Source organism: Psittacula echo, assembly GCF_963264785.1.
Source record: "Psittacula echo genome assembly, chromosome: 8".
NCBI lineage: Eukaryota > Metazoa > Chordata > Aves > Psittaciformes > Psittacidae > Psittacula > Psittacula echo.
Genome location: NC_137744.1, coordinates 17,660,522 through 17,685,273, shown reverse-complemented (window position 1 = coordinate 17,685,273; position 24,752 = coordinate 17,660,522). Strand labels below are relative to the sequence as shown.

Genomic DNA, 24,752 nt, shown 5'->3' with positions numbered 1-24,752 from the left:
ATATGACCATTATTACCAACTACTAAGTCAAAAAGACAATGTATGAAACCCTTTCATGATCAATAATGCCAGAGAGTGGAAACCTAAGCATTACATTAAACAGAAGAAATTAGAATCGCAGATACAAAGTAAGTTTCTGAAACTTTTAAAAAAAGACTAAAACCGAAACACATTTTATCTATCATGACATAGCTTAGCCTTGTAGAGAATAATTTACCTGAATGTTGGTTAATAGTGTTTCTACTGATGAAAGACCATCAGCAAAAAGAAATGGCGCCGGAAATCCAGGAGGCAGGGCTTGTCCAGCCAGTTGGACTTTATCTAAGGTTGGTTTCATTATTGGAATGGCAATTTGGACCTCTTCTGTAAAGACAGGTTTAAAAGCAACATCAGAAAGCATTAGAAATACAGGTAAATGTAACTTCTAGAAACTAGCATTCCATTTACCTGGAAGTCAAAATACAAGTGCATTAGTACAACTGACATTGTTTCCATCCTTGGGCAGCTGTGCTTGTTGCTAAGGTAAGATTGCAAAATAGTACAGAACAATAATAAATATACTGACAGGTACAACACAGCTGTAATAGTCTACTGTATCTCAAATTCTACAAATTATACTACAGAATTACAACAGTGCTACACAGTTCATTAAACCTGAAAGACCTTTCTTCATTCTGTCATGTTTGCCATTCTGTGATGTTCATTTTTTTGTTGCTATAACCTTGACAAAATTCTAATCAAGAAGTGCATCACATCTCCTTATTCCTTTAATGTTATCCTTCCCATAGGCAGCAGTCAATAATCACCACTGAGTCATTCCCTCCTACTTAGCTAGCACCAGCTTCACGTTGTCAGTGAAGTGTCAGCGCAGGTTCTCTTAAGTACTGTGCTGCTGTTGGTGTCTCCCGTCACATGCAGTAGCCAGGCTGCTTTGCTGAGTTTCTGTAGCAGAGGTATTGAGAGAGCTGGGGGTGGGTCACAGAGCAGCCAGGAAGAAGAGGGCAAACGGCACAGTGCCTTGCTCCTGTGGCTTGCTGTGTGGAGCTAGATTGATGCATGTCTTCCAAACTGTAGAATGAGGACCTGCTGCCTTCCCCTTTACTTGCAGTTTCAAACCAATCATGTTGCTATAGAGCAAGCTGTGCACACACAGTAGAAATATGTATTCATAATGAAGCAGCAGTATTATTAAATATTTTTCAAAAAATCCTTTAAATTTTGTAAGGAATCAGTACTATCAGCAATGAGCTCACATTTCTGAATAGCATAAATGAAATTATTTTAGGACAGTAAATAATCTCCTCCTCCCAGATCCGTAATGAGCATTTTTCCCCCCATGTATTCATTTTAAGCTGAAAACCACAAAACTAAAATCTAAGTCTTTAAAGCCAAACTCTGTGCATTTCTTTTACTGTAAAATGTTAAAAAAATATTCTTATGTAATATTCCAGGGAAATCCAGTCTCTGTATGTTATGTTCCTGCACCTGCAGAAATCATGAGGAATATTTTCTTGGCAATTGCTTTTTAGTAAAGCTTGCAACTAATGTATTGGCTGCAAGTGCATGACTCGCGTGTTTTTCCACGAAAACTGCACAGCCAGTCCATCAGGATCGTTTCATTTGTCAAATGTCTTGGTCACATTAAAGCCAGGATTTACAATTAGACCACAGCATATTGAAAAGGCCCCCTCCCTTACCTACAAAAACCAACTTAGAGTCTGACAATGAACGGAATTGTTGTGTTCCCCCAGCAATGCTTCACAAACTTCAGGAGCATCTGTTGAGCAGCACTTTCTGCTGTGTTTCTAAAGCATTACCCACTGACAAGGAACTAGGAGCATTCACAGGTTTCAAGTATTCTTTGAAATCACCGCTTAGGGAGTATTTTGTTTTCACTATGTGAGTTCATTAAATGGAACATCTTCATCATGATTCTTCAGGACTAATAACAACAAAAGCCAGTAACTTCTACACGTCTTTGTAGCTCTCCTTTTAGAGCTGTGTTCATGTAATTTAAGTGATCCATTTAAAAGAAACAAGCTCTGGTCACATATTCAGACCACAGAGTTCATGCTGATTCAGACACACCATTTCTCTTGTATTAGTGGCAGAGTTTTTAAAATAAGCTGGTAAGATGTTGCATATGATGTTACACAGAAATGGAGTCACAAAAGACTAAACTGAAGTGGCATTTGAAAAAGAAAGTAATACATGAAGTATGCATAACAAAACTACAGCTGCTTTGAAATCTCCAGAAATCTACTATTTGGAGATGAAAGTAATAACATTAAATTGGCCGAAAGGAAAATTACTATTGACTGTGAAGACAGGTTGCATGGTCTATGGTTTGTAATGTTACTGCACAGCAGATTGAAGTTTCAAAATAGTATTACTCTTCTTTAAAGAGATAGACACAGCTAAATTAGGTGCTGCTTGCTGCAGTGAGGATCAAATGCAAAAAGAATCATATTTCATCAGACCTAGTCAACACCAGGAAAATAAATAGAAATATAAGAGGTATGCAGGCAATGATTCATTTTGATAATCTGGCCCAAGAGAGACACATAGAGACAGCACACAGATCTAAGCTTCCACCAAAAGACAAATAGGACACAGAGGGTGGGAATTGGGATGACAGTGTAGCAGAGGTCACATCGATTTTCAGCAGCAGTTTTCACACAGATGAGATAACCCTGGACTCTATTTGGCCCATTGTTCATATCCTACCTGTCCCAGAAGCAATAAATTTCCAAGTCCCAGAAAAAGGGCAGTAAAGAAGAAGGATTCTACTTATGACTTCTTATGATTAAGTTTTTGTGCTAACCAAACATGCTTTGCAGACCAAGGTCACATTGCATGTTAAAGTCTGTAATAGCTGAAAACTAGAGGAAGCATATTATGTTTTAGCGTATATGGGTGGAAACTGTCAAACCATTCATCATCTTTTTTTTTCTTCTGATTGAAATCACACTCTGCAAAGATGAATGATAAATGCATTAGAAATCTATTTCAATCTTGTAATAGGTCTTCACATCTGAATGGTGTCTACATCTTGCCCGTATCCTGTATAAAGTGCACAGTTAGGCAGAAATTTATTAGTTAGACTTGAGAAATCATAATTGGCAAAGCGATTAAAAATGGCTTGTGTTGGAAGCATTTTTTGCCGATTGTCTCAAATGCATCTCTTTAATAGGACAAAAGATGTTGATTTAAGCATTTTGATTTTAAAGAACACTAAAAATATCAATGCTAAAAACTGCACTCACACATATAGTACAACAGAATAAGCAAGAAATAAAGCTAGAACAACTGCAGTGCAACCAAGGACAAACAACCTTTCTATTTATTGAAGCAAAGTGGGAACTACTTTTATCGAGCTTGCTTGTTAAACCTGCCATGCTTTATAGTAGCATTCAGGAATCCATTTAGAGTGTGGTCTTTTTAGTTTAATTTCTAGCTGGCATCCAGATGAATAGATGAAAGCAGGAATTATACTGCAAAGAAATACATAGTAAACACTAACAGTGAATGGAATATTATCCCAGGAAGGCACATGGAAACCTGCCTGAAAGTTTCCTGTTCTTAATTCCATATACTGGAGTATTTCTTCTGTCTTCTGCCTAAATTGCAGAAATAGGGATTGGAATATGAAGCATCCACCTACGGACTAAGCACAGCACTGGGAGCACAAGTTATGTGAATTGCTCCCTGCATAACAGTGCATGGCCCAAACCAACAGGCAGTTGTAGCTGCCAGCTGGTTTATTTGCTTTCAGATGGCATGTTTTTGAACCCATCATTCACATACCTGATACACTTGACACGTCATTTCCAAACAAGGCAGAAATATTAAAGCTACATTTACATCCTGCATAACACCAGTTAGACCATGAAGTTATTTATTCATGTGTACTTCAAAACTTGTTATCTACCTGGACCTGTATAAGCATTATTCACCACAAATTCCTTTTCCCTGCCTGTGGCATACAAGTTAGAAACCTAAAGGACTACAATGGCTTATCAAAATTGTAATTCTTTGAGCTTCACACTGGAGTGATGTGGATTACATTTAATGGTCCATAGTTACAGAGAACAGCACAGATACTCTAATGGACCTTTTTGACTTACAGAGGATCTGCAACATCAGCTGGGTTGTATGTGCTACACATCTCTGAAAATATGTTTTTATTTCAAATAGCATTATTTGCCAAAAGATCTTACAGAATCACCCAAACCAGTATATCTTTACAGTGGCAAGACGTTCCTCGACTCCCAGTTGTATATCTACTCCACAACAACAGTGATAGGCAGCGGTGTCCAAACATGGATATTTTGACAGAATCAGGGCTTAAATTCTAACTTTTAACCGCAAAAAGCAGTTTTCCAAAAATGTGAGATGACTTCCCTTGAGTTTAAACCTTGACAGCTTCTGTGATGCTGAAACTAGTAGAAGTTTTTTCTTTTACAGAAAGGTAAGTATGAACTCCCTGTAATCTGAAGCATTGTTTATTTCAAACATTTTATATCTGTAAGTCTGCAAGGACAGGGTTATCTGTCTTCAGTATCTTAATAACCAAAAAGCCTCCATAAACCCCTGCCTGCCTTTTTCTCCCTCACTCATTGCTTCTGTGGCAGGAGCAGAGCACTCATGTTCATCAGTGAGAAAAGAGACACCTCCTCCTAACCTGGCACCAATCAGACTCTGAAATTTACTGCTTTAACCTTGTGATTCAGGTGCTGAATTTAAAGTCAGTGCTGTTTTTCTTAATTACAGTCCCTGAATGAGAAGGGTCAATGAGTGCAATTGGGGAGTAGCTGATTAATCCAGTGCACTAGCTTTAAATCAGACTTTATTTCATTTTCAAATGATTGATACAACTTGATAGCACACAAGCCGTTTTCATGACTGAGCTTTGCAATAAAAAACCCTTCACTTTAAAAATAGTATCTAATCATTATATACTACATACACATTTCCAGGCTGCCTTAAAAACTTTTAGAAAACGTTGTAAAACAGTAACAGTCCAGATCATTGATAGAGATGATCAGAACAGAACTGACCCCACTACTGAGCCCTGGGCAACACCACTTGTGACCAGCTGCCAACTGGATTTAACTCCATTCACCACGCTGTGTGTTAGGCGTTCCAGCCAGTTTTTTACCCAGCAAGCAGTACACCCATCCAATCCATGAGTAGACAGTTTCTCCAAGGGAACGCTGTGGGAAACGGTGTCAAAGGCTTTACTAAAGTCTAGGTAGACAACATACAGAGTCCTTCATCCACTAAGTGGGTCACCTTGTCATAGAAGGAAATTGGGTTAGTCAAGCAGAACTTGCTTGTAATAAACCCATGCTGACTGGGCCTGTTCTCCTGGTTGTCCTGCATGTGCCAAGTGATGGGACTCAGATCTGCTCCACAACCTTTGCTGGCACTGAGGTCAGACTGACAGGCCTGCAGTTGCCCAGATTCTCCTTCTAGCCCTTCTTGTAAATGGACATCACACTTGCTAGCTTTCAGCCCACTGGGAACTCCCTGGTTAGCCAGGACTGCTGATAAATGATGGAAGGCGGTTTGGTGAGCAATTCCATCAGCTCCCTCAATCCCCTTGGGTGGACCCATCCAGCCCCACAGACCTGTATGTGTCTAGGTGGTATAGCAGGTTGCTGACCATTTCCTCTTGGATTATGGGGACCTCATTCTGCTCCCCATCTCTGTCTTCCAGCTCAGGGGACTGGGTACCCAGAGAAAAACTGATCTAACTATAAAAGACTATGAAGGCAGAGAAGGCATTAAGTACCTCAGCCTTTTCCTCATCCTTTGTCACTATGTATTCCCCCCACCTCCAGTGAAGGATGGAGAGTCTCCTTAGCCCTCCTTTTGTTGCTAATGTATTTATAGAAACATTTTTTATTGACTTTTAATGCCTGTTACATTAAGAGCAATGTGCTAGCTTAGGAAAAACTGAGGATTTGGAGCAGTAAAAAAAGAGAAAGAAAACTCTGCAAGCAATGCATTCACCAACCTTTCCATAGACCTGTTCTTAGGAATGATGAGGGTGTGTTTTCCTGAAGGATGTCATAAAGCAGGCACTTAGTGCTTGAATAGGAGAAGGAGGCAAAAAGCAGGGAAATGAAAATTTCACTAGAAAAGGCTGAAATTACAGTTTACAAATTGTCTTTATCTGTGCACTCTTTATCAAGAGGTGTGTAATTATACAGCTTTGACATTTTCATCAATGTACTCTCATTAATAACACAGAAATTATACCTATTTATAACTTCAACATATTTACAATATAGTCAGATGTTCACACGGCACTGACGGTAAAAACACCTGAAAATATTTTATTAATTCAAACCTTAAAAAAAAAGACCTGAGTTAGATCAGACACTGGCTTTGCAATAATGAAAACTGAAATGGAGAAGTGCAGCAATTCACCAGCTAGATACCAAAGCTGAAGTGTTTCACTGCAAGTAACTTCAGTCTGAAGTTCAATATGTACAGATTAACAAATACAACTGACATCACCTGATTAATTCTGTTCATTAAGGGGAGCCGTAAGTACAAGGCTACTATTACGTAAATAAGAAGCCTTCAAAATTCTATGTTTTATATTCACAACAATTATTTACAATTTACCGTTTGTGCTGTATTATACCTGCTGCCTCCTATGAGCTTCTCGGGCAGGTTTTGATAATCTGGATTCCAAAAAACATTTAAAGTTGTCCCATGCTTTAAGTTGCTTCCTAATCTTCATAGAAGAGCAAGTACTATCGATCTGCATTTTCCATATGGCAATTTAAAGTAACTAGTTACTCTTAGCCAGTAATAGTACCCATGTCATTCCTCACAATGACAAGAAGCATTATTTCTACTGACAATAGAGAAAAGTGAAAATGCAAAGCCATTCACTAAAAGGCTAGTAGTAGAATTACCGGGGCTTGGAAGAAAGGAGGAAAATGAACCAAAATAAACAAAATCCTCCTCATGGCCATTATCAAGAGGTTATAAATTTTTTCTCAGCTAACTCTCCCACTAACATTCACAAGGTTTTTTTCATGGTGATTTTTAAGCATCGCTGTAGTCTGACTATTCTTCTACTGAGATTTTAAACTGTCAGATGAGGGTGGGTAGGAGGAACTTGCCAAGAAAAAAAAAAAGATTCTTTAATTTTCTTGGCGGATTCAGCTTTTCCCTATTAATGTTGAGATTATTTCTTCAACTATTTTGTTGCAAATATTTATGACTCCATATGGAACAACAGATGTTGAAGGGAAGGGATAGCAGAAAAGACTTCATTTTCAGCAATTACCCTGCTACTTGTTGTCATACTGTAGGTGTTCTTAGTGCATCTATTTTACATACCACCCTGTCCTTTCACACACTGCAAAAATGTCAGTTTGGATAATTAATGTAATAACTTCAGTCCAGATCATTTCCACAATATTAATTTAAGGAAAAAAAAAATAGACAAGAGGAGGAAGAAATCAAGAAAGAAGGGGGAAGACAGGAATTTCTTTTCCAGTCCTTCTGGAATATCTAATCAGGAATCAGTTTCTTGCAAAGCTGCACTGCGTCCTTAATAACAAATCTTTCCCTTTTTTCCTTTGAGACAGACTGCAGTGACTGCCACCAAGACAAGAAATCAGACAAGAAACAGCAACACAAAGCTATCCAAGAACCAGCACTATAATTGCATAAGAAAGGTGAAGAAACATGAGCTGGGTGTGGTGAGGATAAATAGGAACAGGTTGATAGTGTTCAAGCTGAAAAAATGTCTGTTAACTGAACTGTCAGCTTACCAGCACAGGCAGCCAGAGCTGGCTGGAGAGTATCAGCCCCACCATGCAGACAGTGAGGTCCACACACCAGCAGAGCCACTCCTGCTCTGCCATGTCCTCAGGCAGCACGTGCAAGCCAGCTTCTGATCAAACACGACCACTGTTGGTGAGCATCACGGTCAGACTCAGGAACTATGCTTTAGCCTGTATCCAATAACTGTGCACAGGGACTTGGGAAGGAGGGAGAGGGAGAAAGGGAGCAGCTGAGTCCCAGCACCACACTAACTGCAGCTACATGGCTTCTGGGCAGAAGGTGGCTCCCAGATGGTGTAACTTGGATGACGGGCAGTAGAAGCTGGCAGCTGCCTGCCAAAGCCCCTACACAGGCCTGCTGCAGGGGCAGGTGCACTGTGGTGGGCAACCGGGTACCTCTGGAAATGCAAGACTCAAGAAATGACAAGCAAAACCCTGTACCCAAAAAAAGGCCTTCCATACCTCAACAGTTAGGCAATCTCCTTCATGTCCCACTTGTAATAAAACTATACAGTGTGCTTTTAAATAATTTTCATCATCTACTCCCTTTACTGCAGAATTTGGCAGTATAACCAATAATATGAATCAGATCTCATTAGAAAGATTCCATTTTTTCCTATTCATAAACCCCACAAAACAACATAAATGCTTCCAGATAGCTGTGATTGGTGGCACCAAATTTTCACCAGTATGGCATACACGCTTGCATTTCCATTTTGCACCCGAAAAACTCTACCTGCCAGCTAAAGATACAGATGTGCTATCACTGGGAAAGGCTTTTCTGAAGTTGTCTTCCTGGTCCAGGGAGCTATTCAGTCGTCACCTGTGCATATGCTAGGTGCAAAGCCTGTTCTCCTAATCTCAGGCAAAACCTGGCTGAAATCAAGACACTCATTGCCTTCTGGGGTCCAGGTACTAAACACAGGTCCACTCTGCCCATAAGCAGATACACAGGCACACAGCACTGAGCAACAAGGAGCGTTATTCCCTGGCATCAAAGCTTAGTGATCACCAGCAGAACTGACCAGTAGCCATGGAGCCAACTATGGGGATCTGGGTGCCATCAGAATAAGGTAAAGGAATTCTAACCCTTAAAGTTAGTAAGTATAAATATTTTTGTAATGTGTCTGTCTTCTGTAGAACTACATGCAGTTACTACTATATAGATATTATAGTTATGTATTATATGATCTATGCTAACATGGTAATTATGACACAAAAGATACTTCAACTCTTACTATATTTTAAAATAGCACCAGGTTAGTATCAATATTATTACTGTTGAGTTCATTTTCTTTAAGTATATGTATAACCAGCAGTTAAGTCCAACTATTTGAAGCAGGCAGAGTACTCCATTTCCTGGATATTCCTGGATAATTATTCCTGCTTTATTAAAGTTTATTTTACAACTGTGTAAAATAGGTTATAAAGGACAATTCTGCTATTATGTCCTCCCCTGCTTAGGCTTAATAAATATTATATTCCATACCATCCATTAAAGCCAAGCAGTGGAGAAAATAGAAATGGTAGTAATCTCCTCCACAGATGTAAAATACTTTAATAAAATAAGGGTGTATAACAGTCAGGAACAAATTACTGAGGTCTGCTTTAATAAAATAGTACTCTTAAAGAAGTATTACTCTTAAGGCACTGACATTCCTACTGCAGTGTATCCTTTCAAAGCAGTGCAGCTTGTTAAAATGGCAAGATATCTTTTTGCAATAGAGTGTTTGTGTCCAGGCAGATACAAGGTTTGTATAGAATGCATCCAGGGAGCCATAAAACTGGTGGGAAACATATTTCTCTGTGGTATTTTAGTACTTTGAAAAATTCAATCACTGGGAAAAAATGTTTTGCTGTAAACATCTGAAGAGCATTATAAAAGCAATGGCTTCCCACAGCACCTGCTTAAATAATTTTAAGAGGGAGTAAGTATGTCTTTGCTCATCTTCTAAAACTTGTAGAAAGCTCCTCCTATTAATTTCCCCGGTGCTGTCAGGCCAGGGCACTCTAAATCAGAAATAATTATAACTGCAATTGGGGGATGTTCACCAGCAGCATTCTTGCACTGCAGAAATAAGACAATTTTCAAAACTGATCACTAAGAGAAACAGAATTACCTTAAGAGAAAAATAGACCCAGTGTATTGAATGAATTATGAATTCTTCAGATGTCAACACAGAAGTACTCTGCTTTATATCCTAGTGTTTGAAATCAGTTCAGTGACACATTGATTTTATGAACCCTGATTATCAAGAAGCATGAGGAATTCATTCCTTTTCAATTTACCTCCTGTTTTAATTCTACAGGTGGGCAGCAGTTCTGTGCCGTAGCTGTTACCAGTCCGGTTCCTGATACAGCACAACAGTCCTGTTGTAGACTTCCACAGAAACCTTTAACCGTGCCCCAGCTCCTCCGGCCTCCCCTGCTGCCCACAGCACATCGTGCAGTGCCAGCGCCCATGCGGTGGGCACCGGGCTGTGGCACACCCCTGCTGTGGCCGGCCAGCCCAGCTCTTGCCACAGCCACCAGGGTCCTGCATGAAACAAGACATGCACCCATCTCCCTGGGGCTTCGCCAGCCAGCGGTGCACAGTAGCACTCCCAAATGCTCCTGTTTAGATGGTGCTGGTATCTCCTGCAGATATTAAAGGTTGCAGAAGTGAACCGAGCCTCTCTTGGCTAAGAAACAGAACTTGGCTTATCTCAGTCCTTCTTTTCCCTTCAACTAAGAGGGCAAGTAATAGGCCCTCTGATAGAAATGTTGTCCTGGTGTATCGATATTACATCTTAGTGACAGAATGATTAGACTCACATATACCAGCATTACAGCAGCTCTCAGTGTGGAGAGCCGCATGTCCATAGCAACGTAGCACACCTCTTTGCCACCAAATGATTACACGATGCTCTGGGGAAAGACACGTTTTCCTAGCACACAGCTAATCTATCAAAAGGAAAACCTCTTTCTGACCCAAACGGCAGCTGCAATCTGAGTATAAGTGTAAGCTAACCACCAAGTAGCCCATGTCCACTACTTTGCAACCTAATAACTGTTAAGTCTACTGCTGTCACTTATCCTGAGCTCTTTTAAAAGATCAAATACTGGGGGAAGGACAGAAAAAGGAAAACTTTCTGCAGGCAGCAGCTATTTGACATTAATCTGCTGTGCTCTTCCTTCAGATCAGTCTGAGCTCTGTTTGGCTGCTGGAGCATCAAGAAGCTGCCAAACACTGAGCTTCTCACAGCCAGCACCTCTTCAATGATCACCTCCTTAGCAGTGACTCCCAATACACATCTGAGACAAAACATCACCTGAAAGAAAAGTGTTAACTATTTAAACCACAAGAGGTTCATTCCAGGGTCGTATGTTTTCCTCTAACAGGTTACTAGCAGAGGTACAATTCCCAGTAGCTGGTAAACACTTTTCCCCTACTCTTCTCTCTGCCTAAAACCTCAGGTACTTGTGCCATTCACCCTGAAACAGCAGTATGCATGAAGTTATGCTCTGCTATAGAAAGCGGTATATAGCAAAGTCTGGCAGTAAAGCCCTCTTGCTTAGGCTAATTTCATTTATAACAGCCTAGTATCTGCTGAAGGCAAAGCACAAAAGCTGGAGCACTGAGCAAGGAAGATTTGAGTATTTTTTTTTCAACTCCTTACAGCCATGTGCATGTACAATCCCACTCTTTTAGTGATCTGCCACTGCAAACCAAGCACTCTAGAACATGCTGAGAAACTTCATGAACCTTCTGCCCCTAAGTAACTATAATTTATGGTAGACTTCATGACAAACAGGAAGTGGCAATGGCTTCATCTTGCTAAATAAAATCTACTAAACAGATTTTGGGGTAAATCTCTTGGACTTACATGCTTCTCAACTGAACCCAAAATACAAACCAAGACAAAGTACTTAGAAACCTAGTACTACAGACCTCTCACACATTCACAGACAGATTTCAAACCAGCCTTGGATTCGGTTGATAGCTGAAGACTCCAGCTTCATGGACCTGCCACTAGATTTGCAGCCAATGCCTGTGAAATACCACCGCAAGCTCTGCAGCTGGCCCCCAAGGGAAAAGAGAGAAGAGAAACCAGCACCACCTGAAGCACCCTCCTGCTGCAAATACAGAAGCTGGAAAAACAAACCCAAATATACCTTGCCCATATTCAGTAAAGAAGTGAGTAACTAAAAAGTATCAAACAGTTGTCTGTGTATCTTCTTCCGAATGACAGAAATAAAGCTTTGCACTCCATTAATGCATCTGTCCTTCTAGAGAGATTCCCACCAGATCAGCTAGGAGCATGAAATCACTGGTGTTTGTAAGTCATATTAAAAACTCTATAAACATAAAATACTTCAAAAATGTTTAGGTTTTTATTGCTGCTTTTAGCAAGCAAAGCATTTTCCTTTTAAAAGTGGCTTACTCTATTTGCGGGGCACATCATATTTTCACTTTGGTTTATTCTACCTTCTTGCTTTGAAACTGTGCATTACTTGAGAGAGTAGCTGACATACCCATTCATGGTAGTGCACAAAATGAAGCTTAATGAATCCCCAAAGCAATGTACTTCATGTGCTAAAATCAATGTACATTGCCTGCTACAGTATCTCCCTGTGAAATTGAGGCATTTGCTCAGAAATTTCTATCTCAACAAGGTCTTTTCTTTTTTTGTAGCGCTTAACTGCCTTTTGTCTGCTCTTGTCTCCCTCCAGTGTTGCTCAGATGGCAATCTTTTATTCCTTGTGCAAACTCATTTGGAAAATGCTGGATGGGCCACAGCTGTGTACTGCTATGTAAGGTCTAATACATGTCAAGTACTGCTTTATACAAGCTGAATAAACACAATGAAATAAAGTTTTAATTGATTATTAAGAAGGCAGGGTTCTAGACAGAAAGTAGTATTTAAAATCAGATTTAATCAACTGGTTTTGTAAAATTCTAAAAGGTATTGATGCTGTACACGCTGCCATTCGAGCTCTGAAGTTTTGACTAAGGTTACCACAACCCAAGGTGAAAAGCTATTTCTGCAAGGTTTATGCAAACATGCAAGTCTGCAGCTAATGAAAACCAAGCAGTGGATCAAAGTATTAATGAAGCATAAGCCTTACCTGGAAAGGTATTTTCCCACATATCTGCTAAGAAATGAAATAAAACACACGTTTTTCAAGAGCCAATCTCTGTTCAGGTCCTCTGGAACCTTTGAGCTCAGTCATTCTCAAACAGTAAAATATGTTCTTGTTTTCTGATGTATAAAGTCTGGATTTATACTCTCTAGTAATAAATACTTACTTAAATCTAGCAGTAAATAATGACTTAAATACTGACATTGCTTCTGCCAAAGGTATCTAAGTTGGATATTCAGTCTAGAACCATAAAAAGTCTCATCATATGACTTGTTTAAACCAACAGCTGTGAGACGGTGCAATTAAATTTATTTCAAAGTCAGAAATAAGAACACAGAAATTAAGTAATTGGTAATCAAAATAATTGTGGATCCACAAAAAAGTGCCTCTGGCCCTCCACAGCACACTCCTTGGGGAATCACAGATCTTTTTGAAGGACTATTTGGGAGTCTGGGCAATGATTAATCTGAAACGAAACCCATAGTCTGAATTTCTTTATACCATGAACATTCTCACTGGCTGTATTTCTCTGCAGGACCCCAGCAATCTATGTGCAAAAATGCACTGTGAAGAAACTAATTTTTTCTCCTTTTGCTTCAAACAAAAAATGTAAACCATACCCTGAAATTTAGGTTATAAAAATCGGTAATGTCTACTAAGTGGCAGCATGGAGAACCCTCATTAGTTTGAAGTACGTGGATTATCAATCAATGAGAAATAAGCATGGAGCAGATGAAAATGGCAAACTGCTATAATTACAAATGATGTTTTGTGCATGATCATGTCTTAAGAATTGTTACAGGATGCTGTGAAATAAAAAAATCATTGGTATCCACAGTCCAGAATAATACAGTCCATTACAATGATGTACTTCAGAGCAGAAATGTCATTTGTTGTTTTACATTGTTCCACTTCTATCCACTGAATATATATTTTGTTTTATTTTTTAAAAAGGATGAATTCACTTTAGAGAACTGACAGCTTATATGAATATTTTAGACTTGCTTGCAAGTAACAGAAAAAAACCCATGGCATAAAACTCAAGCTCCAAGTTCCCCAGAATGCCTACTGAGAATAAATTCTATGTTTATTTGTATTTCATTTTCCTTGAACAACTGCCTTTCCCTTGGGTATTTGTTAAAAGCATAAAAAGAATGAGCCAAATTCACTTCTCAATAACATCCATTCAGCATTGTTGAAGCTTGTAAAATTGCACTAGACTAGCCAAGGGGAAAATCTTACTCACTATTTAGTAAATATATATAATAAGAAGATGTATTGTTTAATCTTTAAATTCTCTGTCCTCTCTGCTTATCAAAAAAGGAAAAAGCAGCTGTTCTGTTATAAATCCATGACCTCACACAGGAATAGATTTGATGTACATGCCCTGTTTCACTCATTCAGGTGGGGGTTACTTAGGGCAGCCCTACACTATACGTTTCCCACTGGACTTGTTGAAGACTGGACAAAGTTTCCATTAACTCCACTGCACAAAGGACTAGTTACATTTTTACATGTACTATTTGCCTAAAGATTCCCATGAATAATATTATTTGACCTGCATTCTAAGAACCACAGATTGGGGAAGTGCTGGTAGCAGAATGTCTCAGAGTGAAATCAGCCATTGCAAAGGCCTATTCTCAGTGCAAGGCTGCAGGAACATTTTTATACCACAAATGGTGCATGACAGAGATGTCCACTAAACCAGCAAGATCCACTATAACCACCATGAAGCAGAAGCTGCTGGTTGGGCAGTGACCACAGCTGAAATGGTTCAGATTGTGCCCGTCCCACCTCTTGCCCCCAGTTTCCACCAGGACAGGCTGGGCTACCCAGGGTCGCTCTCCACCTACCTGTACAGATGTCTTAAAACTCTCTGGATACCATACAGATTGAAAAATGCAATTCCCAGTATATGAAGTCACTTCTCCCACTACAGCTGACCATCACCACGATTTTTGTACAGTTTGATTTTGTCTTTTTCAACAGGGTTTGCAGGAAAAGTCATTCAACACTAATGCTGCAGCATGCAACAATGACACCTAAATGGAGCGCGTGGCCAAGAGCAGGAGTTATCGTTTCTTGCCCGCTGCTCCCCTAGAAATTACAGTTTATAGGTTGTTAGTAGAAAAATGATGTCTTTAAGATCTAAGCCAATGTTTACAGAAAAATCATGGATTGTCTTTATTGCCAGCATAACAAACCCCCCAAAATCTAATAGCAAGTAATGTGACCATTGCCCTTGGCAGCACCATTAAACTGGGCAGTGAACTACTTCAAATAGCTGTGAGTGTTAAACATTAGTTCTGCCTTAAGTAGGTTGATTTTAACAGTCAAATGTGCACTGCAGTCTATCTGAACATTAAAAGCACCTTTCAAACTTAATTTTACAGAAATGTTAACGACCAGAACAAACTATTGAAGGCAAAAAAGAAAAGTAATTATTTCAACAGATGAAAGGAAACAGTAAATTAACACTCTTGTTTTAAAAGGGGGCTCAATAACTTATCTGCCTTAAGGAAATACCATTAACTGAAGGTACTATGGATATTTCATTTAACACGTTTATGGTCTGGGGTTTCTTTTCTCTTCTGGCCTTTAAAAATGAGGTTTGAGGCAAAAGGAGGTCTGTAAATCTTTAATCGAAATACAACAAGCTCCAGAAATGCTTTATCAAAATCATAGCAACAGAACTGGTTCCTAAATATCTACGTTATGTGTCATGTACACACACGTATACATGCAGGGAGAAAAAGAAGAAAAAAGACAGAACAAAGCCTTCAACAGCAACAACCTTCATTCACATCCACAGAGGCCTCTAAAGACTAAAGAAAAGAATAAGACAGAAGTAGAATGACTCAGAGTATTCCTAATATACCTCCAGTGCCTACGTACATAAAAAATGCCAAAATTAGGGACAGCTGAACTAATCCTATTATTACATTGAAAATTACCTAAGGAGAAATTTGTCATAGCTTAGAAAATGTTAAACTGCTTGTTATAAAATACAAAACATCCCAATTTTTGTACACTAGCTATTATTCAGTGTAATTTTGAAACCTGTTTAAAAACACTCACTGGCTTGCAAGCAAGATTCTTCTTACCATATGTGTTGCAATACGGAAGCAGACTGTAGACATTTCCAAAGGAATTTCATATATATATATTTTTTAAATGTTTACAGCAAAATTTAGGTGATCATTATTTTTTATGGACATGCATTTTCCACACAGTAAAAAATGTACTGATACAAATGCGGGGTTTGAAAATCATTTATTCTGCATGATCAGCATAGCTACATATGCTTTTCATTCTGAAATCACTCATTCCAGACTTCAAATGATAAAATGGTAACAATTCTCCTGACTTGTACATGTTCACTTTGAAAATATGGTCAAATGTAAGGTTTATTCAGCAAAGCTGCACTGCTGATGAAAGTGGATTTAATTTTGGCTTTTAATTAATAGTTTTTCATAAAGGATACTTTAGTAAAGATACGATACTGTATTGCATACGTATCGGTGTGCAAGTGTTTGTGCATATTTCTGTAGATACTGCTACACACGCACACACGCATTCATGTAAGACGTATCACCTAAGAGGTAAGGAAATAACTGCATTCAGAATTTAGCAATACTGAAGTAAACTGAGAATCAGAAAGTCAGGAGAAATTGCTGATGTAGTCTCAGAAAACACTGGCTTTGATAGTCAAGCCAATTGAAGAAGTTCCCACACCCTACAGCACAGCTCCTCAGCCCCTTCTGTGAAAATCTTCTGGATGCCTATATTTAAACTGCCTCATATAAATAGAGTCTTTTCACTAACACCTCTGGCTGATACAAGCGTAGCATTTTGGGGAGACATTTCCTTGCTTAAGGTGTTTTAATATGGAAACAGACACAATCTGTTTATTCTTACACATTACCTAAATCGTGGCCTTTAACGTCATTTCCCACAAAACTAGGAGTGGGACTTAAGGCCCTGCCACCCCCTTTTTCTTCCCTTTCTTTTTTTTTTTTTCGTTAGCTGAACAGAATATATTATCTTGTCCAGCTTAATGAAGAAATTAAGGATAGTATGGAAAAGTACCCAAAGTGCAACCTTTGATGGAAAGAATAGGTAGGTGACATCTCAAGGCTTCACTCTACTGGAGAACAGCCTGCCTGGGTGCCAACCATACTGATGTGACTATGGCAGAGACTTCCCAAAGCAGAAAGGCAAGACTGCTGGGAAGTCACTGCATCAGGCTGTCAGGAAAACAGAACATCATCTGGGAGCTGACCACAATTATGGAATGGTTCAGGCTGGAAGGAACCTCTGGAGGTCATCTTGTCAAGCAGCTCCTGGCTGCCCAGGTCTGCCTGAAAAATTTGATCAGTTGGTAGAGAAGGTAAGGTACACTTCAAACTCAGGACATTTAAAACTGGTTAGAAAGAAGTACGGTATGACTGGAAGAGGGCTGGCATTTAAGCAGATTACTGGCACGAAAGGAAAAGCCTGCTCCACAAACTAACTCCCTTTAGTAGCCTCTGTTCATTTGAGGGTATTAAGAGGACAAGTCAAGGAATAAACAACAGCTGAAGACAAGCCCTCAAGCCAGGATTATATGATGGAAACTCTTTGGCCCTTGTATCAGACCCACTCAGAAATTGCCAGGTACACTACCCAAATCAAGCTGTAGCCTTCCACCTCTGCATCAGTCACTCACGTGTTGGATCAATCATTATTTGCTATTGAGTTGTGATAAATACCACCATGTTCAAGCCTTCAAACAGTAACTCGTACTTCTTCAAATACATTATGACAGTACTGTTGCTATAAACACATCTGCATCAAATTATTAGGGTAAGAAGTATTTGTGAGCCAGCAGTCTAGAATGATAAGTTTTAGCTGCACACAGCAAGGTATACACTTATTTAAAAATAAATGTGAAATTCAGTCTTCTACAAAAGCAGCAGCGTCATGAGAAAACTCAGGCTTTAAGTTTTGTAAACGCTGCGCTTTCAATATTAGAGTGTCAGTCTTCATTCACTCTCTGATAAGGTTGTCAATCAAACAGCAATCTAGTTTTGTAAGACTTTAACCAAAGATCAAAGCAATGATACTGCTGAGTTCACATTACCTTCCTAGAGATAACTACTTGAACACTTTCATAGTGCTGCATCGATATTAACTTTGCACTATTCCTTCCAAGCAAATAACACAGCATGAAGTTTGACAGCCCTTCTGGCTTCTGCTCTCATCCCTGATCTAAACGGAATCCCAGTCCCCATTCCCTCTACCCCCTTATAACTGCCACTGGGATACTGAAGTTGAGGATTGCAGGACTTGCATTGAGTTAAACCTTTGTCAATTAAAAAGGAAATGAAATGTGCTTTCTGTCTCCTTTGGGAAACACACTGAATGTCTTTTACTCAATAACAATAGTTGAGCAATAAAAAGATGAGTGAGCAAAATGTGGTATATCATCGTTTTGCTTTTGACTTCAGCCCAATGGCAAATGAAAGGCATCCAAAATCAATTTCAAGAAGCTAATAAATTCAGTATGTGAAAGCAGTGAAAATATAACTTTTGCAGCCTCATCATCAAGCTGATTTGTAAGCAAAGCTGGGCTCAATTCCTGCACACTGTGTCACCCATATTTTCAGTTTCATGCAGGTAATATACTATTTTTAAGGAGTTGATATTCTGAAGCTAAACACAGACATAGATATATAGATATCTATCTTCCGTCCACAAACATACGTCCTGGTGATATCATAATAAAAATCTGAATGTACTATGCCTAGGAAATCATGTTCATCACTATCAGTTACGTCCCCCCCTAACAGTGAAAGAAAGGTGAAGGCTACTGCTGCACACAAGGGCACGCTTGAGGCAGATCAACTGCTTTCCACAGCTCCACATAACTTCCAAAATAGACCTCTTTATGGCAGCATGGGGAGGGAGCTGTTGGGGTTTTTATTTGCTTGTTAACTGACTGAGAAGCTTGCCAGACCAAGCCCATCTAAAGGCAAGCTTCCAAAGGGAAATGAATTGCCATACTTACAACGTAATTTAAAGTACTCCTTGAGCCATGCTGAATACCTTCAGTGTGTAGCTTATGAGCCTACTAGGAAACAATAGAGGGCTTACTCCAAAAGCAGTTACTTCAATTTACATGAGACAAAAATCTGATCCACATTTTCTATCATGACGCAAGAAACCTTGATTCAGGGTCAAGTCCATCCAAATGATTCAGTGGCAACTGCTCTTAAGAGCCAACTGGACTTTACTGGAGCTTCGCACTAGACATGATTCTGCAAATGCAATTACTACGTGAGGAAGGGAGGGATGGCATGGGATGTACCTCTCCTGCCTTGTAAGGCCAGGACTAACTCCTATGAGAGGTGTGATGATGTAGCCTTTGGTTACACACCAGACTTGCACGTGCACCCTGAAACATTGCCAACAAGTATCAAGCTGAGGCAGCTAAACAGACAATTGTACAGCAGGCCTGGGAACTGCGGGTCTGCATTGGAAAAAAGAATTTCTGAGAGCAGCAGTTTCTATTTCTGACACAGCCGATCCACATGATACCTTCTGGATTTTATTGTTGATCTGAACCAACTGAAGACAGCGACACTACACAAGGTCAATTATTTAACTTACTTAGAAGTCATTAACAGCGTTAAAATTTTCTTAGGGTGTGGTACTTCTTTAAAAAGAATAAATTTCAAAATTAATATTTTTAAGAGTTAAAATAAGTTTTAAATAAATTAATTTTAAAAAAGGGCAAACAGCCCTCAGAAAAACGCCACAAAAAACCTCCTCACAAGCAAAAAAAAAAAAATAGAAATTCCCTGAACAGGTAAACAGGTTTCTGACCTTTGCAATTTCTGTGTCAATATAAGGGTGTATTTTTTTCCTGTAGAAAAAAGACATAAAAAGAAAGGAGACAGGTAGGCAAACTGGGTGCTGGATAGAGCTTGGATGAGCAGGGTAAAATGTGGATAGAAAACGTAAGAGAAGAATGATGGTGTATGTGGACTGGGGACATGTGCAAGTTTTAGAAAACAGCAGGTGGAGAAAATTGTGGAACAGAATTATATTTAAAGGGGAGAAGTTAAAACTAGGTGAGAACAGAAAAGGAATCACACTTGGAGTGTAAATACTGCTTTTGTCACTTAGTTCAAACTGTGAACATGTCCAGGTTTTTCCTCCTCAAGGCAGAAGCAATGGGAAATGCTGTTCTTTCTTACTCTATTTCTTCAGCAGAGCATCATCCTTCTCAGATGGTGGGAGCTTTTGGTAGCTTTTGACTGTTATTATAGAACCTGGGACAACTATTTCCTCACAATGCAGAAAACACTATGGTTATTTTTCATGTTAGAAATAGCAGATCTTGTTTCCTCTGTCTTTACTCCATGATTTTACTGGCCAGATGAAAATGAGTCACTATAAAACCCAACTCAAATCTCAATTACACTGTAAACCCCTCTTTCTTCTGTATATCTATTTTACTTGTTCACCTCTAAAGTTAATAAGCAAGAAAAAAATAGTAATTTTTTTACTCTCAAACACTTTATCCAGCTGAAGACAGTCTGTGCCATGCCCTCTCTCCACACTTTCAGCTTCCTGTAATACTTCCAGTAAAACCAGAAAGTCTAAGAGATTACATTACTGATATTTCTGTAATACCAAAGATACAAGAGTTATAAATGACTCATAGATGTCTATACATCTACAAGTCACCTCTAAAATAAGAACTCTTTGGTGCACGTGTAATGGAGTCACCTGGACTTTCTAACACTGCTCTCGTGCTTGCGTCTTCTTGTCTTTCTGTGCGATTGACTGCCCTGATTTACACTATCTAGTAAAAACCTGTGGAGCTGTGATCATACATTGGCTGGTGGTCTGGATTTCAACAGAATGCCAATGTAAGCAAAAGACATATGAGCACATATGTTTTTACATGGAACAGAAGTTAAGCTGTGAACACAATACATCACCCTGCAACAAGGAGCTATGTTAGAAGTGATTCCTGTCCACCTTAGGTGACCCACTCATCACATCTCTGCAACCTCGCCTGCAAGCACAAGAGGGTACTGGAGGGGCTAGGGTGATTTCTGTTCAAGAGACTCTGTGTAGGAGTCTCCCCTAGACTCCTACACTCCTACACAAAGCACTATCCTTCTATACTGTCCATATCCCAGAGCACAGCAATGTATAGCCAAGATGTGTCGCCTACTAGATGCATAGTGAATTTTTGCTACCATTGCAAAAGCCTCTTAGACGTTAATATGGGTAGGTAGCACGACAGTAAAAGTATGTTAATAAAACGTACTTAAACTGCTGCTATTTCTGAGCACCCTTAATGCTATGGGGTGCTATTCCTCCTCAGACCTCTTGTCAGACTTTTGCTAAGCACACAGTGATTTTACATATTTTTAAGAATGAATTATCTACACAGTCCTCCTTGCCCATAGGATTTAAAATTAATTTTCAAACATAAGTTTAAGATGCTGAACTTTCCTGCATTTCCTTTTATCTTTGATAATTCCACACGAAAAGTAGTTTCTCCTAAATTCTGAAGGTTTCTTCAAGAAAAAAGATGGCACCTTTATGAAAACATCTTAAAAACTGAATATATTTTAATATAAAAATGCCTGACTGTATCCATAACTAAGTCTTCACTTAGTTAAAAGGTTTTGATATTATCTCTATTGTTTCTTCTTCAAAGGAGACTCATAATTATAAAAGTTCTGCAAATTTGCACTAATGAAGCAGAAACATCTATGAGGTAATGAATTTTATTAATCACCATGTAAGCAAATAAATAGAAAATGTTAAAAGTGTAAGTATACCTAGCCCCTTCTTTTTATGATTTTTGTAGCAGTTTATGTAAAATTATTTCTAAGTCTTTACTCCTAAGAGAAGTTATTCCTAAGTGTTAATAACAACTTAAACTGGGAATTGTAATGGTAAGCCTCCTCCATGCTGCAGCAGATGACAGTTGGGCCAGCCGAAGCAGTATTCAAGGTTGTTGTAAGCAACTAAGGCCTCTCAAACAGTGTCTCTTTCGGTCCACGACTGCCGAAGTTAAGTCACTGCAGACACCTCTTACTCCCTAATATGTCTGCAGCGTCACAGCTGCCAGGATGAAAACAGCTGAGAGATATAGGTGATCTTGTGCCCCTGGGGAAATCCCTGCCTCTGTACTGTCTTCTGTCCCACGGAGTGCAACACTGTCACAGAGCGGAGCCATAAATATTTAAACTGGAGAGCAAAACATGATTCATAGACTAAAACTAATGAATCACCTGTCCAACAAAACTGAGCTGCATTCAGTGGAGTTCAAAACCTTCGACTTCAGAGTGATGTGAGATTCTACTGCAAGCCACCGCTACTGAATTTTAACAGAAACACAGACAAGTGCTGGGATTTAAGTGCAACCCACAGGACACAGAGATGAGGGGGGTACCTTAACTAAAATTTGGTACTTCTTATTCTTACTCTAACTGCAAACTCGCATCAATACCTTTTCTGGTTTTTGAACTTTATCAATCGGCACCTGAAAGAAAACCCCAAGTCCTTTTTTTGTTTACATTTTTGTTTCCTTCCCCACATCCAGCATCTCTTCTTGTCCTCACAAAATCTAAATTCAGGGGGAAAAAAGGATGCCACTAAAAATTGCCTTACTACAGTATGTGTTAGCACCATTATATGAAATAATTGCTCCTTGGGAGATTCTAGACAGTCAATTAACCCCCAATTCATGACTCAAGTCGCAGAGCAATGAATAAAGGCTAGGGGTTCAATTCTCAATTAGGATGAAATTTTTTCCTTAATAGTTTAATCTTGTGGTCAATTAAATCCCCTAGTGTTGTATTAATTATTATAAGAATTCTAGGCAACTTCTAGCTTAAAGGTTAGTTATGGTGTACCCCAACTGAACCAGAGTCCTGGACTTGTATTTTTCAAAGCTGAAAGCCTATTCTACCTTAATGGGAGAAATATTCTCCATGAAAAAAAAAGACAAGGAAATGTCTTTACATTGTGCTTTCCTTATCTGGGTTATTTTAAACATCTCCTGTATTTTTATGCCAGAGAAGAAGACTGTGATTATGTCATACATCATTAGAACTAAGTTTACTGCTGCACCACATATTCATACCACTAGTTATATTAAAAAAGATTTCTAAGCAGACTTTTAAGGATTAATCTCATCTCCAATTGCTGAGCTTTTTTCCTACTTTGTTGGGAATAGCAGCTTTGGACTAGTAGCTTACTTTTCCATCTGTCAGACATACAGAGACTATCAGTATGTGAAGTACTTTCTTGGTACTCTTTTTGGTAGAATAAAGCCCTGGATTTCCTCAGGGAAGCGAAGGACATATGCTGATGCTCTATGGTTTCTGAGTTGCTGCAGAGACACATTCCTCTTGGCCAGCCTTCTGTTGAGTAGGTGCTGGAATCATATAAAACAGCAACTTGCGGGGAAAAAAATAAAATGGAGAGCTCCCTGGCCAAATCAGTGATCTTTTTTTCAACTAATTATTTTGCTTGCTCAAAATGAAGCCAGTTTGTCTTTGAAAAGACTGTCTATCATTAGAAAAGAAAAGTATTGAAACTTTTTGAAACAACTATAACAGATGTCAGTAGTTGAAAGTACAATTAGAAAGCACAACGCCGCAGAAATAAAACTTCAAACAAAAGCGGAAAGAGTTCTTTGTGCACATCAATAATTTAGAATGATTTAAGAACTGTTTTATAGATGCAAGTGGAGCTCTTGCTGTCTATATATAAATTGAATGTGGTCTTTATAGACAAACAAAAAAGGGGATACAATCCTTCTAAATTATTTTTAGGATAATTGTTTCCACAACAAACATCATTATTTATCAGTTTTGAAAAGAAGCCAACTGCTAACATTTGAAATACACAAATCTTGGCACACAACACGGAAAATGGTGATCTCCCCCCTTTACAAAACCAGCTTTGTGTTTATTTTACACATTTGTCAAGTTCTTATCTCAAAGCCCATGCAGTGTTACCTATTTCTATCAGAAATCATTCTATTTTATTTCTTATCACCTTCTCATAGCTAATTCAGTAACTCAAGAAAGGAAACATTTATTGCTAACAGATGCTGCTACCTTCCTGCTCACTCACATATTATTACTATAAACTGATTCAACAGCCTGGAAAACAAGGTTTAATATGTATTATTTTGCCTTCTGGATTTCTTCTGTTATAATCTTTCTGTTTAGATACAGCTTCATTTTAGTGATGCCAACATTCTGAATCTATGCTATAGCTACTCATCAGCCAGAACGTGTCCATAGCACACTGTGCAGCACCATTTAGTAAGACCTGAGACAGTCTGCATGCTACAAGCCGTTTAGCCATACCAGCAGCAAGGCTCCCACCAAGCCATACCCCATTTCTGATGTATTCATTCCCCCAGGAGAGCACTGCAGCACTGCACAAAACCAGGCTGCACGACAGCAGTTCCTTTGCCAGAGGGAATTTCTTTGGAGGATGTGTTGCACTGCAGGCGCAACCATTGAACCTGCTTCTCTGAAGGCTGAGACATGAACTGACCAGATCTCACCAATTGCAGAACTGTGAAGGTATGAGTCAAATCTTTGGAAGACACTTCAATTTTTTATTTCCTTTATTAGATTTTTAAGTGAGTGCTGGAATAGCCCATGGAAGAAGCTGAAGAGGCTGCTCTGAATTGGATGATCTTTATGTTTCTATATTCATATTTTTATTTTCATATGTAAACTTGAAGCAAATTATGTATTATGTATTTGAAACTAGCTGCAT

General features: G+C 39.0%; 1 protein-coding gene across 1 annotated transcript in view; it reads right to left on the bottom strand.

Annotated features, from left to right (window-relative positions):
* The window catches only part of DACH2 (dachshund family transcription factor 2), a gene marked incomplete at both ends in the record, with an annotated part of 288,156 nt that overhangs the window by 17,243 nt on the left and 246,161 nt on the right, over positions 1–24,752 (bottom strand). Inside the window, one exon of the mRNA XM_080625027.1 lies at positions 218–363. Coding sequence (XP_080481153.1) covers positions 218–363 — 146 coding nt within the window. The remainder of the gene's footprint in view (positions 1–217; positions 364–24,752) is intronic.